The sequence below is a fragment of the Magnolia sinica genome, chromosome 15 (genome assembly GCF_029962835.1).
Source record: "Magnolia sinica isolate HGM2019 chromosome 15, MsV1, whole genome shotgun sequence".
Taxonomy (NCBI): domain Eukaryota; kingdom Viridiplantae; phylum Streptophyta; class Magnoliopsida; order Magnoliales; family Magnoliaceae; genus Magnolia; species Magnolia sinica.
In genome coordinates, this window is record NC_080587.1 from 34232161 (window position 1) to 34248851 (window position 16691).

The 16691-nt window shown below is 40.7% G+C and overlaps 1 protein-coding gene across 1 annotated transcript in view; it reads right to left on the bottom strand.

Moving 5' to 3' along the window:
• Positions 1-14906: 14906 nt before the first annotated feature.
• LOC131227102 (protein transport protein SEC31 homolog B-like) overlaps positions 14907-16691 on the bottom strand; it is a 105231-nt gene continuing 103446 nt past the window's right edge. Inside the window, exon 22 of the mRNA XM_058222809.1 lies at positions 14907-16684. Within this exon, the coding sequence (XP_058078792.1) occupies positions 16424-16684 (261 nt within the window). The 3' untranslated portion in view covers positions 14907-16423. The remainder of the gene's footprint in view (positions 16685-16691) is intronic.

Consider the following 16691-nt stretch of genomic DNA (forward strand, 5'->3'; position numbering starts at 1 on the left):
GAAGAAGCTGAGCCTAGTCGTCCTACTCGTTCGAGGAGACCGAGAGGTGCCGCCTCGTGTATGAGCATCACTCGGGAGTTTCAGACTAAACAGGATCTTGATCCCTAGGCTCTCGTTGGAAGGACTCTATTGGTGGAGCTGTCACATGGAGTTTATAAGGGCCGTAGAGTCCTTTTTTGAAGCTCATGTGGATGCAAGGCTGTTTGGGGAATACCTCTTGCTCGAGCGCCTGGAAGAGGCCGGGTGGGGTCCGCTATTTAAGGGCGAGTACCGCACCAATGTGAGCACTATCCGTGCTTTCTATGCCCACATTCGAGAGCCTATGTTGGAGCCCTTGCAGTTCAAGATCCCTTGTGGAAGAGATCAGGAAGTCACAATTGATGTTGGTTTAGTATCTCGGCTTATGAATGTGTCTCTTAGTGAGGTACATGCAAGTGAGAAGAATCTGAGGAGTGCACGTGAAAGAGATCACCGCACGTGGACCCTTTGTGGCCAACTGGTTCAGTGGCAACCCAACAATAGCCTTCTATCGACCAATATGACTGGCGACTTCCGTCTACTTCACCACATGTTCACGTTCAATGTCTACCCCAGGTGGAGCAACCGCAGCGAGTGCAAGCGCCTGATGGTAGATTTTCTATATCAAGTGGGGCAGGGAGAGAAGCTGTGTGTGCCTACTTATGTTCTGCGATAGATAGTTCTCACTGCATGCTCTAACAGGAGGTCGGATTTGCTCCCATTCGCCAACTCATATGCAAGATTGCACATGATTTTGGCTACGGACTTAGGGTGAAAAATCCGGTGCCGATCCATTACATCAATGAAGCGACTCTCAATCAGATGGGAATCGGGCCATGACAACGACAAGCCCGACTTAATGAGAGTGAGGAAGAAGGGGGAGCTAAAATAGAAGAAGAGCAGAGCGAAGAAGAAGAGGAGGCCCAGGATACAGATGAGAGCTCCCCTCCTACGGCACCGGAGCATGACACTGTTCAAGCTCGCTTAGCTTGACTTGAGGAAGGTCAGGCTGTCCTCTTGACTTCATAATCATAAAAAGGAAAAGGAAATAGCCATCGCAGATATATTGTAATGTAAGTCACAACAAACCATTAAAAACTAAATGCATTCCTTAACATCAAACTAAGATCAAAATTCATTCAGTCACAAATCCAAGCCGTAGAGATCTCCCATCACACCACAAGCTTCACCTCTTAGCCCTAGCTAAGAGGTTTAGCCTGACATGATGAGGCTAGAACAATCTAAAAGCATAAGAAAATAGGAAAAATCAACAATCAACTCTCAAAACCTCTCTCTTTCTCTCTCTTGCAAACGTCCAAAGAATGGAATGCATATCTCTCTTTCTTCTCTTTCTTTTATAGCAGGGAAGGGTCGGTGGAGAGCTGTAGGTGGAGAAAATCTCCCCATCAATAGGCGGTGAAATCTCCTGTAACACGAGGTATGCACAGGCCCTTTTTGCGCAACCAAACCGGATGGAAGAAAGAGAGATGGATCGGCATCAATCCGATCAAGAATGTTGAATCCGGCTCACCTCATCAGCAGCTGAATGTCTGGATGGTTTTAGATCATCAGATGATGGTCCTGGCCCATTGATCTGCGGCCAGCACAATCCACAAGAGACTCTTTACACATCAAGTCTCGCGCACCTTACGAAATGGAAGGCGATGGAGTGTTTTTGCGGAGCGAAAGTCGGCGATGTGCTTTTGCTGTTTCTGGCATCATGGCAACGACCGGATCTCCCTTTATTATGATTTGGATGGCCTGGATTGAAAGCAATATCCGGGCGTTGGTCGCCCTACGCACAAAAGTCGGCATATCTCTGTTTTCTTGCTGGTTGCGGGAGGAATTTTAAACCGAATTATGTCCCGTTTATTGATCAGATTAGAAGTGAAACGAGCTATGTTTTGGTCTATTTTGATCCCTCTACATGATAGACAGTCTGGATTGGACAGATGGGTCCCGATGGTGGCCCACAACATCCCTCAAACGGACGACTTCCTGTTAATGTCGCAGTGCAGAGGCTAACTTCGGCTAAATATTACACGTGTAACTGCTTACCGTTTCTCCTGAAATTGCTTGATGGACGATCTGGATTGGACATATGGTCCATGATGGTGGGCCCACATCGTCTGCACGGAGGACATGCATCCGCATTCGCAGCAGCTGACAACGGAAGCTTCTGTTTTTTGAATGGGAGTCGGGTCATTTAATGGGTTGAGACCAAAAGTGGAGCATATCCAGATATCAGGTGGGCCCCAAATTAGGGATTCATGGGCTGATCTATCTGTTGCCCAACTTTCACAAGGATCCAATGGCTGAATTTTGACATGTATGATTAATTTATAGTCCTCAGGCAATATATGAAGTTTTGAGCCGAACGGTTGGTAGGAACCCTATGATCTTGCATTCTGGCTGACTTCTAGGCCCGTTTAATATGAGTGGCGTGATTTTCTCAGATATCTGGCGTGTAAATTCTTCGATCTCAGTCCCTTGGAGTCTGTCCCTTGCCTTGGTGATTTATGAGCGTCAAATCCACGCTTTTAGTACCCTTTTTCAGTCCAGGCTCCTAAATACACCCTGCATCACAAAAATGATTAAAATAGGTCGTTAAACAATATCATGTTCACAAAATTGAGTAATAATTGAGGTCTAATATGCAATATTTGACCCTCAACAACTTGCCAAGCGCGAATCACCCTAGCCTTGGCCCAAGGATTAAAATTTTAAATCAATGTCCCTCTTGTTTGAAACAGAGAAATGAGGTATTTTAGCCATCGGATCTCTTCTAAATTTACATCAAAGGCTGAAAACATGTTTCTACAGCCGTCCACAAAATCTAAACACCGATCGTGGAACGGTGACCGTTGATCACAAATCGGACCCGTACGATAAAACCTCGCATCTGTTTGCCTTCAAACTATATACGGCCTTTCATCAAGCCATGAGGCACTTATCCTATAAATTTCATGGCCAGGGGGGTATCAGGGTAGCCCCAACAGCCAAAAATGGACCCCATAGTGCCTTTTGAAGGTCGAACCTGTACGATAAAACCCTACATCCGTTTGCCTTCAAACTTTACATGGCCCTTCATCGGGCCATGGGGCACCTATCTTATAAATTTAATGGCTATGGGAGCATTAGGGCAACCCCAGCAGCTGAAAAGGGGTCCCAGAGGGCCATTGAAGGGAAATAATAGAACTTAAGGCCATTTAGCCCAAAAATCCAAGATATAAGATCTTAAACTCCGCCTCTCACTCATTTTCATAGCAAGTTCCAGCAGCAAGAGAGAGGAGAGAGAGAAGAGAGAGGAAGGAGAGAGAGAGAGAAGGAAGAGAAGGAGAGGAAAGGCTTCAATTGAAGGTGAGGCCCAAAGGAGGTAGAGCCTTGCAACTCCCCCCTTTTTTCGCAAAGAAATTCTCAGCTAATTAGGAGGGTAACCACCTTTTTTTAAGAAACTCTTATGTTGAGCTAGACCTTGCATGTAATCCTAACATACAAATGCATTTGGCTCAGGATCTCGGCAACCGACCCGCGAGTTCGGCTCACTAAGGACAATCTCGCAAGCTCCCAACAATGCATAGGTGCGGACCATTATCCTTAGGTGGCCAAATACCAATTTTAGGACAAATTTAATGATTGTGGATGTTAGATAGATTTGCTTGAGTAATTTTGGAAAAAAAACTAGCTAGGAACCTACATGATAAGTCAACTCAACATGCATGCGTTGATAGATTGTTGTTCGAATGGTCTTCAAATTGTTTGGGCATGGAGTTGTTGCTGCATGTTCATCCTTGCATATGATCTTTGCATATTCATCCTTGTAGTGTGCATTATTGTATTTTTACTGCTGTATTTTTTGCATTATGGATGTTGATAATTGTATTTTTACTGTTGTATTTTCTTCATTATGGATGTTGTGTTGTCTCTTATCTCCTAGGTAATTCGGCACCACATGCACACACGTCTAACCTTTGTTGTTAAAAGTAGATACATTCATTGTAATATCCTGAATTTTATGCTAGATGTATATTGTGCATAATTCCATCTGTACTAAGATGAATTTTTTAGTTGAAAGGATATAGAATACAACCCATTTTCTAGGTTGGATAGTAAACTGAGATTTTTAGGTGGTACCATTGGTTGGACCATCCCGTGACTAGGCTGACTGGTTTGGGCAAACGCTAATGGGCAACAGTAGTGGGACTACATGGGTTGCTTGCACCCGATGTCGTGTGTTACATACTTACCTGAACTTGGGTGACCTAATCCACCGACTGGCCAACCTTGCTTGTCAACCATGTTTGCTCACGCATATTTGGAACCTGGAATACCCCTCACCTACTGACGTCCACTGACAATCGCCAGACATTGATCCACAGTCTCGTGAGCCAAGCATGGTGGAATGGGACACTATGTCTGAGCTGTCGGCCTACGGTGGGGTGACTAGCCTCCTCGTAGTGACCGCGAGCTATCCCGCTTCCCAGCACTCCCCACGTGCTAGCAATCGGGGGTGGGGACCGCGATGGGATCAAGGATCGCAGGGTCCAGGCCTCACACGTTGAGGGGTCCTAATCTTGTAGATCAGATAAGGGCATTGACATTGTTGGGGTGTACCAGTTTCCCCAACCTACTGGATGAACAGACTAATTAAAAACTCAGCTAACATGCTCACGATCACATTACATTAGTTAGATTGGCGACTCGGCAGTTGAGGTCATAATGAGGGAGTGTTGGTCATGCACGATCGTTAAACGAAGTCGCCCAAGGGCGTGTTGTAGTGAGGTCATGCATCATACCACAATTCATACATACGCATTAACAAGATTAGTTAGAAATGTATGAATGTATGCTTTTCATTAAATTTATCATAGAATTGATATTTGATGTAACTTATGGCTAATGACACCCACTGAGTTGATCATTCACTCCCACTCTGGGACAGTGTTTTAAAACACCAACCAGATTCTTTAATAGATGTAGGTGATGCAGAGCTTGACGAGCCGAGCAGGGTGAGCATAGATGGGGAAGAGGAGCTTTCCTACTTCCAGCTTATGGAGGGGTCATTGTAGACTGAGCGGGCTGACTATGGGCTATTGAGTAGGGGACTTAGCGCACTATTCTTTTGGATGTTCTATGTGTAATTTGTCGGGCGATGCCTTGCGCGACCCATTTGATATTTTTTTTGTAGACTCGTACATCTTAACTACTTTCTTTTCAGTAGATTAGTTGTGGTTGGGGTTTATGTTCCAGTCGATTCCATTTCTGCTCATTTAAATTAAATTATAAGCAAACCGCTAAAATTAGGTTATAAGTGACACCCGAAAACTTGGAGGTCGAATGTTTACACAACCCCCAAATTTTGGGGCATTACAAAAACCCATCTCTATCTTGTTGTTCACATGTTGTGGGCCATTTGATTGCTATCCATCGCATCTTCCATCCCTAGGTAGGGTTTGTGATGGACAACCTCTTCTCTGCAAGTGCTATCTCTGCCACATGTAGAGGCATTGTTGATTTTGGCCTACTTCCAACACAATCATCTGCAACAAGGAATTTCAACAACTCAGTTGTTACATGCACTACCTATCCTCACCAGATTCGGTCCTGCACCCGCCTCTGCATCACCAAAAATTAGCAGTACACTTCTTCTCTGTGGTTTTTTTTATGGCATCTATGAATCCCTCCAATAAGATCAAAACTATCCATGTTAAGTTGGATGGGAAAAAAATTTCCTTGTGGTACTTTCAATTCAAGCATTTTCTAATAGAAAAGAGCCTCTACTACTATGTGGATGGTTCTATGAGTAAACCAAATTATGAAAAGGAATTTCTACCTTGGACCACCAATAATTCGAAGGTGGTCACATGGATCCTTAACAGTGTTGAGAGCAACATTGTAATTAACCTCACATCATTCGAGACATCATTTGAAATATGGGCTTACTTGAAAATGTGTTATCAACAATCAAATCATGCTCGTCTCTATCAAGTAGAGTATGAGCTGTCAAAATTAGAACAAGGAGCTCTGAGTATACAAGTTTTCTATTATAAACTTACCTCCCTGTGGCAATAGAGACGATGAAGATACTTCGCGACACAAGTAAATTGATACAATTTCTATATAAAATCCATCCGGAGTTTGAGCCAACCTGGGCCGCTCTGATGAACCGGCATCAACTTTCATCTCTTGAGGTAGCTCTATCTTATTTGATGGCAGAAGAGACACATTTGAAAACCTTTGCTTCTAGAAGAGAGGTTGTTCCTGATGCTGCCCTCATTACTCGTAATTGTTCAGGAAAGTCACGAGACATGTCGAAAGTTAAATGTTTTGAGTATAGTGAATTTGGTCATGTGGGTACTCGTTGTTCCAATAAGAAAGCAACTCTAAAATCCTCTTGACCAAGTACTCTGTTTTGTTAATACTGCAAACAAGAAGGACATGATATAGCCAATTGACCGACTTGCCCTCCTTTACCCCCTCACTACCAACGATGTGGACGTGCATTTCTAGCTTCCTCTACTAAGAAGCCTGACTCATCATCTATGGCCCTATCGATGTAGCCTAATTTACTTTCCCTCAAACAAATTCAGCAAATCCTCCAAGCGATGGGTTCTTCAAGTTCGATAAGTAATATTGATCCTAGAAATCTTTGGTATATTGACTCAGGGGCATCTAACATATGACTAGTGACCTTTCTTGTCTGATTGATTGTGTCCCCTATAGAGGAATAGGTTCCATCTGCACTATGGATGGAAACCATTCATCTATCTCTCATATCAAGTCCTTGAAAATCTCACCTTCATCATCTTGCAATTTCTTCATTCTCAAAGTGTTTTATGTTCCTAAATTATTTACCAACTTGGTTTCGTTGCTCAACTAATGGAAAATAACTGTTTGGTTTTGTTTTCTTGGTCTAGTTGTTTCATACAGGATTTGGAAACAAGGAAGCTAATTAGGAAGGGCCATAAGAGAGGAAGGCTGTTCACTTTAGAGTTCGATCCCGGAGTTATCTCATCGCGTTGTTTTTTCTTCTATCTTCTCATGATATTTCTTTTGCTAATAAATGCTGAAAACTTTGTCATAGTTTTTTAGGGCATCCAAATTCTAAGAACATGTTTTTCTTATTTAAATTTGATCTTTTGAATGATGAAATAAATATTTGTCCTATATCCATTGATATGAACTGTTTTAGTTGCAAAGTGTGTAAATCTACTGCATTGCCCTTTTCATTGAGTAACCTCGTACTTAGAATCTATTAGATCTCATTCATACTGATGTTTGGGGTCCATCTCCCATCATGGCTCCTGACAGTTCTTGTATTACATCATCTTTGTGGATGACTCTTCAAGGCACACTTGGATTTATTTCCTGAAGTACAAGTCTGAAGCATTCTCATGTTACAGAAAATTTTCATCGTATGTGGAGACCAATTTGCAAAGAAAATTAAAGTTCTACGGTCTGACTCTTAGGGAGAGTACATGTCTTCTGAGTTTGAGACTTTTCTAAGTTTGAATGGTACTATACATCAGCGAATGTGTCCTCACACACCGAAGAAGAATGGAGTAGCAAAACACAAGAATCGACATATTACTGAGGTTGCAAACACCATGATGGAATATGCATGTGTCCCGAAATTTCTTTGGGTTGAAGCAAGATCAACAACTATGTATTTGATCAATCGATTACCTTCTAGTGTTTTGGCCAACCGAAAAAAATCCCATGTTCTTTCTTCATGATATAGATCCAGATTATAGCCGGTTAAGAGTGTTTGGATGCATTACTTTTGTTCATCTTCCAGAACGAGAACGGGATAAACTCAGCCCCAGAGTAGCTAAATGTGTGTTTCTTGGATATGGGGGGCATAAGAAAGGGTATCGTTGTTAGGATCCATGTGCTCATCATGTTTGTGTGTTTAGACATGTCACATTCTTTGAAAAATTACTACACTATAAAGTTATCCATGCATCTCCATCATTTACCATTGTCCCATCTCCATTTCTCTGTTTCGACAAGAAACGAATGCATTTGGTTTGGAGAAATATCCTATTCAATAATAACGAAGAAAGAAAGAGAGAACAATCATCATAATATATTTTATTGATTCTGAATTCATTTACATCCTCATATCTCCCTTGATTCCAAAATAAAGTATAAACAATTATAAAGTAAAAGAATCGAGTAAGTTCAAATATCAAATTCAGTAGCATTCTGGATTCCAATGTGATCTTCTGATTAAAAAATTCATTGTGCAGAAATGATATTATTTCGATCGATCTTGTATATTTGAAGAACTGTGGTTCCTAGACATGAATTAAGCTCTTCATGATACCCTAAAACAATAATTCATCATCAGGGGCCTACTGTCCATGCAATAGACCTATTGCGCAGGCAATAGGCAAGTGTCTTCCACTAGTTACGTGGCCAACCCTTTCCGTGCCACGTAACAAGTACACTCTGTACCTAGATGAACTCTTCAAAAATTTCTGCTTTCCACTTGCTCTCAAAATCTTCCAATGATCCAAATGAAGAGGGTGGAGGGGGTATTTATAGACTTCTACATGTGTGAACCCTCATATCCGCGCAATGCTTCTTTATTGTGTGGAAATGAATCTCATTGCACGTCGCGCAATGGAACCTCTATGATACTCTGTTTCACTCCGTGCAACCAACAACTATTGGTTCTCATCTCTTTCAATTTTCTTCTTTCTCTTTAATTTTTATGCTCCAACAGATGTCCCCTTGATCCTTCATTTAATCCTCTCTTTAGATAAAATGGAGGATCAATCAATGTTTCAAACAAAGAATTGCATTCTATTCTCCATTTGCGCACAACAACGTACTCATTACGCTGTTGGGTCCATGCAACAAACCCGAGTCCAAGGTACTATATAAAAGGGACTTGGCTCCCATTCAATCACTCAGAATTTTCATAGCAAACACTTTACGCGCAATTCACTCTCCGCGTAATAGAACCCAGCGCGTAATAGGATCTTGCGCGCAATGGCTTTACCTTCTTGCAGAATTTTGTCAAGTACTCAGACTCTGCTGGATTTCTCCTCCAATCTTCAAATGGGTTGATCAAAGAGGCAACACTCTTCTCCAAGAGAACAAGCCACTTCCACTTACTAGTTTGAATCTTTAAATCCTCCACCTCCCACAAAAGATAATCCCAAGAATAGAATTCGAATGGACAACGAGCGATCTTCTCTTTTCAAAGAGTCGGTCCTTCCAATTGTCGACTTCTCCGATCGCATCCTTCTTCTCACTAGCCCGATCCGCAATGTGATAGTGATGGGAGAAATAGAGAAATCGCCAAGAGAGGGCCACGAGTTTGATTGGGAAACCTGGCTAAAATCCATGGCGAAGTTCCGTATCAATAGCTCCCATCCTGCTAAAGATGAGTAAAGATGAGGCTCATCAAGAAAAAAATAAAGGAACATGGTAAGAAACACTACCAAAACGTCTGGGATAGCGTAAAATCTCAAGAGGATGTAATCAAGTTTAGAAATCCTCATAAGGATGAGACGGTCATCATCCCGATGAATCTTCACCGCCATCTCTCTATGATCCAGAGTGAACCTTCCGACCATATGACGCAAAACCAGCTGCTTTTTGTTGCGAACTGGGTTATCAAAGAGCCAAAGATTCTAAAAGGCTTCATTACAGAAAGAGGACTAGAATAGAAATCAGGACAAATATCATATATGAGATTCCTCATTCCATGCTACAACCCCCATTATCTGTACCCCACTCACTATTTCGAAACTGTCCAACAACGCATCCATAACAGAGATTCCTTGTGAGGAAACGATGAATTTAGGACGTGCAAGTTTCTTTCCCATCGACTATATTATAGTTCATGGGTCAAAGCGAATCTTCACAAGTACAAGCGCACCCTTGCCAACATCAATCGATTCAATGCTATAGAACCTACTTCGAATTTCTTTCATAAGGATACAATGGCATATAAAGGATTCCTGAAGTATTGACCTTCTACTACAAATTCCTTCCATTTGCCGATCGGTGAAGTAAGCATCACCCTCTGGGATCTTCATCGCATGGTGGGCCTTCCTATCACAGGATCCTTTCTTGACAAATTTATCCCTACAAATGCAGAATTCGCCTACTTCGATCTTCAAAGGACTCCCTTGATTTCAATCTCCACCATAGAACTCTTTCGGGAAATGTCCAGATATCTTGACATCCACAAAGTTTCTCCATTTCAATGTATTGTGGACTTCACGAGATACTTGTGGTATATTTTCTGATTCCTCTCTTTCTTTCTTTTACATACGTATCCATCTCTACATCTTTATATCTTCTTATACATTCTCTTTTCTCTCAGATTCTCCAGCAACAATTCTCCAGACTTAGAGTCTGCCTGCCAAAAGATAAGGGGTCCAGCCAACTATAGCCCTGAAATTGAATTAGATTCGTTCCTTGCTTAATGGCTCAGCTTGGTGGTGCTGCTAAGTTTAAAATGGGTAGATGCCATTTGTCCTACCTTGTTTGTTGTTGCTAGGGCAATGGCCAAAGGCAAAATATACTCACTGGCTCCCCCCGTTCTCTGCTCTCTCTATAGAGCATTTGGAGATGTCGCGATGCACTGCGCAAGTTCAGCAATAGGGGCTTCCTCTTCATACACTCCATGGCATTATTTCTTCGGCTGGTTGGGCGTATATTTTTCATAGACGTATGGCGATCTTAAAAAGGCTTATATAAACCCTGAACATCCTCCCTTATGCCACTACCAAAAGCGTAAGATGACGAAGAAAACTTATGATTGGATTGTTAATAAGATTGAAAGTATGGAATCTATCGACTTCTTCCAATTTCCGCTATCTCACTAAGCCGAAGATGGGGATGTGATAGATAACAATGATTTGGAGCCAGTCGAGATGACTTTTCTAATCTACATCAGATCCTGTAGTCTTCCTCTTCGGGAGGGGAGTGAATTCTGGCGAGAACCCTACTATCCTAGTAGGTTTGCGAGACAATTCGAGTACCCTATCTTCCTATGTTTGCTACAACAATCCATATTGATATTCCACTCCTTGCTTCCATAATATTCAGAGACATTGACTCATAGTAAAAGAACATTGAGAATCAAAGAAAATTGAGTTGATTAAGAGTGAGGAAAAAGAGGCATGCAGCAAATAACAAAGAAAAACTCTTGAACAAGAGAGAATGGAATGAAATGCTCCAAGAGACCAGTGAACAGCTACAACTTATCATTGATGATCTCAATAGAAATTAGGATAATGGTGGTCACTCATACATTAGTTATAGATCAAGTGATCTAAGCCCCTCGTGAAAGTGGGAAACTTGAAATGGCAAGGACATGTTTTTAAAGGATGTATATTGATCAAAGATGGAGAATTTAAACAATCCACTGTTAGATAAATCGATGTTTTCACCGTGGATTTATCAATGGATCAATGATTGAATCACTAACAGATCAACTGACGGATTAATAGAAGAACTTATAGGTGAATTAGAGGATGAATCAATAACTGATATGGATGAATCTAGAGTCCATCCTTCATCCTACCATGTTCTCACCTTACACAAGATTCACGAAACCACTCACGGGTGGGAGATGAAGAGACCACTTACAATCCAGCCTTCATGGCGAATAGATCCATTATTATAGAAGCCAAAGCCCTCCCTGGAGAACATTAATGACAAAGAAGCAAAAGAGGAAGTGTCATACTCTACATCTACAACTGGTGAAAGAAGATCAAAGTTGACACATTGGCCTCCATCATCAACTCCTATAGGTCTATAAGCGAGACAAAGGCAAATAGTAACACGATAGATTAATGCTAGATTTAAACTTAAGGATGAGTTCCTTCACAACATAGGAGAATTTTGCATTGTATTGGTGATGAGAATGGTTGTGCTGGTATGCTACAATAGTGATATGGAGGTACTCTACAGAAAAACTATAGTGGCTTGTATAATAACACTATAAAGTAAGAAATCAACGGAACTTGGGAACAACTTTCTTATTAATTTTCACTCCCTATATAGAAGTAGAGTTGAATTTAATAAAACAATCAAATAAATAAAATAAATTGTTTAACTAGAAACCAAATAGATCCTTAACCAAGAAAAAGGCTAAATAAAGGGAAAAGCAGGAAACAAGCCCACTGAGAGCGATTCCACTCAAAAGGGGCGATATAGAAATAAGAATTTCAAATCGGCATTCAAATTATCCACCGGAACACTAATGCAAGTTGGAGATATGGAGGTCCATTCGATCATCCTTGGCTTAATATAGTTAAATGGCTGAAAAATCGAGATTTGCTCATTCTTAAACACCTATTATTCCTCTCTCTCTCTCTCTCTCTCTCTCTCTCTCTCTCTCTCTCTCTCCCCGAAGTTTTAAATAGATAGAGGGAGAATTTGCCACATAATCATCCCAATGACTAAAAATAGGAAGTTATCTCAATTGGAAAACATCTCCTAAAGACTCCTCATCATCCACTTTATACTTAACCGCAGAGAGAACCTGCCCCATAAAGTCGGTGCGACATTGTAATGAAGAAATAGATAATGAATAGTATCTTCATCACTCTTACACATGATGCATCTATTCAACCATTGACTATTGTGTAGACAAAGGGAAGCACCCTAGGAGGAACTTCTGCTTGCCAGATAAGATATGGAAAATAGCCTTCCGAGATTGTCACTTTTTCAAACAAAGTTTCGATAGAAAAATATTGAAGACCACTATTTCCATCTTCTCATATCTTCTTCAATTGGTTATAATGTCACCGAATGAAGTATTAAGCCTCTGAAAATTCTTGATTTCATCATCTTTCAGGTATCATCTGAATGGCGGATTGCACACCTGAATGCCCCATTATAAATGTTGGGTCCCTCTCATACAAACACAATAGTAATAGAATACAATTTGGTCATGGGACCCATCCCAAAAATATGCGTTTACAATAACATCAAATTTCTAAAATATAAAAAATATATAAATGGTGGAGATCATACTTGCACATGATGTGCACAAAGGAAATATCTGTGATCCCGATCTATCGATGTCGATCTCATAAACCAAGGAGTCTCTCCCTGATCTATCCTAGTACTGGAGAATCAAGATAGCCCAACATCTAACACTCTGGTAGGTGCTGAGGAAGACGTATACCATCTAACCCGGCTAGTTGTCGGTCGAACCAAATTAACCTTTGGTTGCACCGAATTAGGCATGAAATTCAACTCTAGCCATTGGATAGTTTTTGGCACCTTCGGTGCGACCGAAGGTGTCGTTTGGTTAGACTGAATTTAAGTTTGGCTGCAGCTGAATTTGGTCGTTTGCATTATATCCTATTTTCACAAAGTTCAGCGGCACCAAGCGTTGCCTTCAATGGCACTAGATTTGGCATGCGGTTGTATCCAAATTTACCAGTTTGCTTGTTGTCTAGTTGTGGCTTAGTTCGGTAGCATCGAGCGTTGCATTTGGTGGCACCAAAGGTGCAATCGGTGGGACCGAATTTGGCATTCAGTTGACGAATTTCCCAATCTGTTTGTTGTCTTGTTAAGGCTCACTTTGGTGGCACCGAATGTGGGTTCGGTGCGACTGAATAGACCTGAATTTCAGTCATTTCATTCATTCCATCCTTAGACTTTGAGAGATAGGTTTGTAAGATTTTCCTATAGGGTTTTGAGCCTTTTTTAGTTTTTAAAGTGTAGTACTATGGCACACATATCTTACCTTTCTTTGCACTTTGGTTTCTTTAAGTCTTTAGGTCTTCTTTATCCACGGGGCTCATATGGACTTGACATATGTAATTGACAAACCTTTACACTTACACCTTCACAGTAAGTTACACATAAGTTTGTAATGTGGCAAAGCATCATATCGGATGCACCCCTAAAACCCTAATCCCTCCTTGTATATATGATCATATCCTAAAGGAAATGAATGCAATGATAGAGCCATAGATGTATCCACCTCTTGGGACATATGGAGAGAAAGAAAAGAGTATTTTAGAGGGGAAATCATCTCCAATCTTCTCCTTCTCCATCAACATGTGTGATCACTTGTGGTATACTTTGTGGACAACATGCATCAACCTCGACACCTATCAGAGGATTTGACAAGGGTGATCTCAACTCTACGCACTAGGATAGATCAGGGAGAGACCTCCTAGGTTGGAGGATCTACATCAGAATCAAATTCAGTTCTACGAAACCTTGTCGTCGTTACATGTACAATCTAAACCTTCTTGCTGAGATTTCTGTTTAGAAACTTGATATGAACGTTCATGGAGGCCTTAAAATGGACAGGTTTTGATTGTGAATGTGGAGAAAAGTTATGTTCCTCAGTATTCTTGGCATAAAACCTATCATCATAATTTGGTATAGGTAAGGGGCAAGGAACAATCAACCCCAAGTCAACTTCAAATGATGGATACCTTCCATCCTGACCCAAGTCAATTCCTCCATACATGATTACTATATATTTCAAACATAACGTCTACAAATGCGTCTCAAGTATTTATGCTGGTCATGGCTAATTTGGGTATTGAGATTCATGGAACACAACTATATCAATGAGTGACCATTGTATCCAATCTCGAGTTCTCAAGAAGAATAACTCATAACACAACCCATATCATATAAGTCTAAGGCAATATTAGATATTATCTAAGGCATATCTCATTATCCAATAGGACCGACGGCCATCAAGATCAACGACTAAGATCAACCATATCTCATCCACATGGCCAGTTGATAAGGGTGCACCTAGTTTTTTATGGCACAATTTCAACACTAGAAGCAAAGGGGCATGGCAAGATGGAAGCATAGTAGTAGAGTAATGCTAGTGGAGGACCTAGTTTAGAGTGGATGGCCCGAGTTCATATATATGATTTTTATTATTATTATTATTTTTAAATTTTAAATTAAGACTTCATTTCATTAGAACTGATTAGTTGTTCCTTTGAAAAATGGTGGTTTAATATTTTATATAATTGGTTAATCCTCTTTAGATCCACTTTGCACCGTTCTATCGTCATGTATGTAATTCATGACGGAGATGCGATTGATTCTCTCAATTCTCTAAGTTATTCTATGTTAGTATGTTAGGGAGAATGCTATTGGATTCCAACCGAAAACCTTGAGAAAAATACTGTGCAACTGTCACATGAATTCCATTAAAAGGAATTGAGTACAAGTCTTTACCGGTGCCTCATGGAGATCTCATAAGATGGAATTATGACCATGTACAGTATATTATCATCACATATCTTAATCTTATATCTTTCATTATCAAGTACTAAATAGTTGTGATGAGAGCAACCACTCTGGTTGTATCACTTGGTGGCATCTGATGAGTCACAAGTTTGGTACAATTCTCCTAATCGCATTAATGAAATTAAAGAAGGATATGTCCTTATTCCGCTTGGTTAGGAGTGTGATGAAGGGTAGAATTACTACTGTGAATATTTTATCACCAAATTAATTGGTTCTAAGGCCTTACACAGAAGATACCAATCAAAAGGTGCATGTAAGCAATGTATGTAGATAACTTGATCAATCAGCTCACAAAGATCCCTAAAACGCATTTGTGCCACACAGCAAGTGACTTAAGATGGTTGTCTTACTTAGTCAATGGGAGGAAGATGGGCATTGTAATTTACCCTGACCTATGTCAGGAGGCGTTCGTGTTAGTACAATCTTGGGAATTGACTCCCACCTGTGGATGTGCATGCTTCTCACGACAATGTGTTAGACACGAGTTGCTTTTTATCTACCATATGGTAGCATTGTCTTTTTCCATGATGAACCCGTGTGTTCTGTGCACAAAAGGTTCACTCTCTCATGGTTCAAATGAATTTTTTTATTAAACCATGGTTGTTGGGTGCTTGAGTTATGATCACAAAGGAAATGAATGCTGTACAACTACTGAGGAACAACCGGCACGTGTACGCTAGATAGGAGGAGCTACCATTGGAGAAGAATGCATTGTTCACAACAAGTGTATGTGCGTATGAGAGAGAGAGAGAGAGAGAGAGAGAGAGAGAGAGAGGACGAAATGTGCAGAGAGATTATATGCCAATCATGATGTGCACTATTCGATCAAGGCCATGCTCATCAGCTGTCACCCAATGCCATTGGATCCGGGAAGTGAAGAGGCTCGTCCAATTGAATGTTTGATTTGACCAGGCAAACAAGTCACCTTCAGCCTCCCCATTTTGATCCATTGTATAGTTGCATCACTCCATCCTTAAGAATGCTAGCCTGGTCTTCCAAATGAACAATCCATGACAAACACCACCATAGACCAGCGCATTTGTTTAATTTGGACAACTTAGATTATTATTATTGTAATTTCTTGTAGTGTCTGAAACTATTGCAAATACTTACTACTTAAAATTAATCTAATTCAATTATTACATATCAAATCAAGTGTCAACTCATTAGAATCTTTGGGTTGATATGACCCCACTGGAATGCAGTTGAGTGGACTGCAATGAATAGTTTGGATCTCCAAAACCATGTCATCTTCCCTCATTTCCGAAGTCAATGGAAGTAGCTTCCTCACACAATACTGTGCCATCAACATCCGAACAAAATGCCACTGCAAGTTGTTCACATGCATAGCCATTGTAAATTGCAAACTATTCCACAAAACCATCCTTGAAACCTGTATG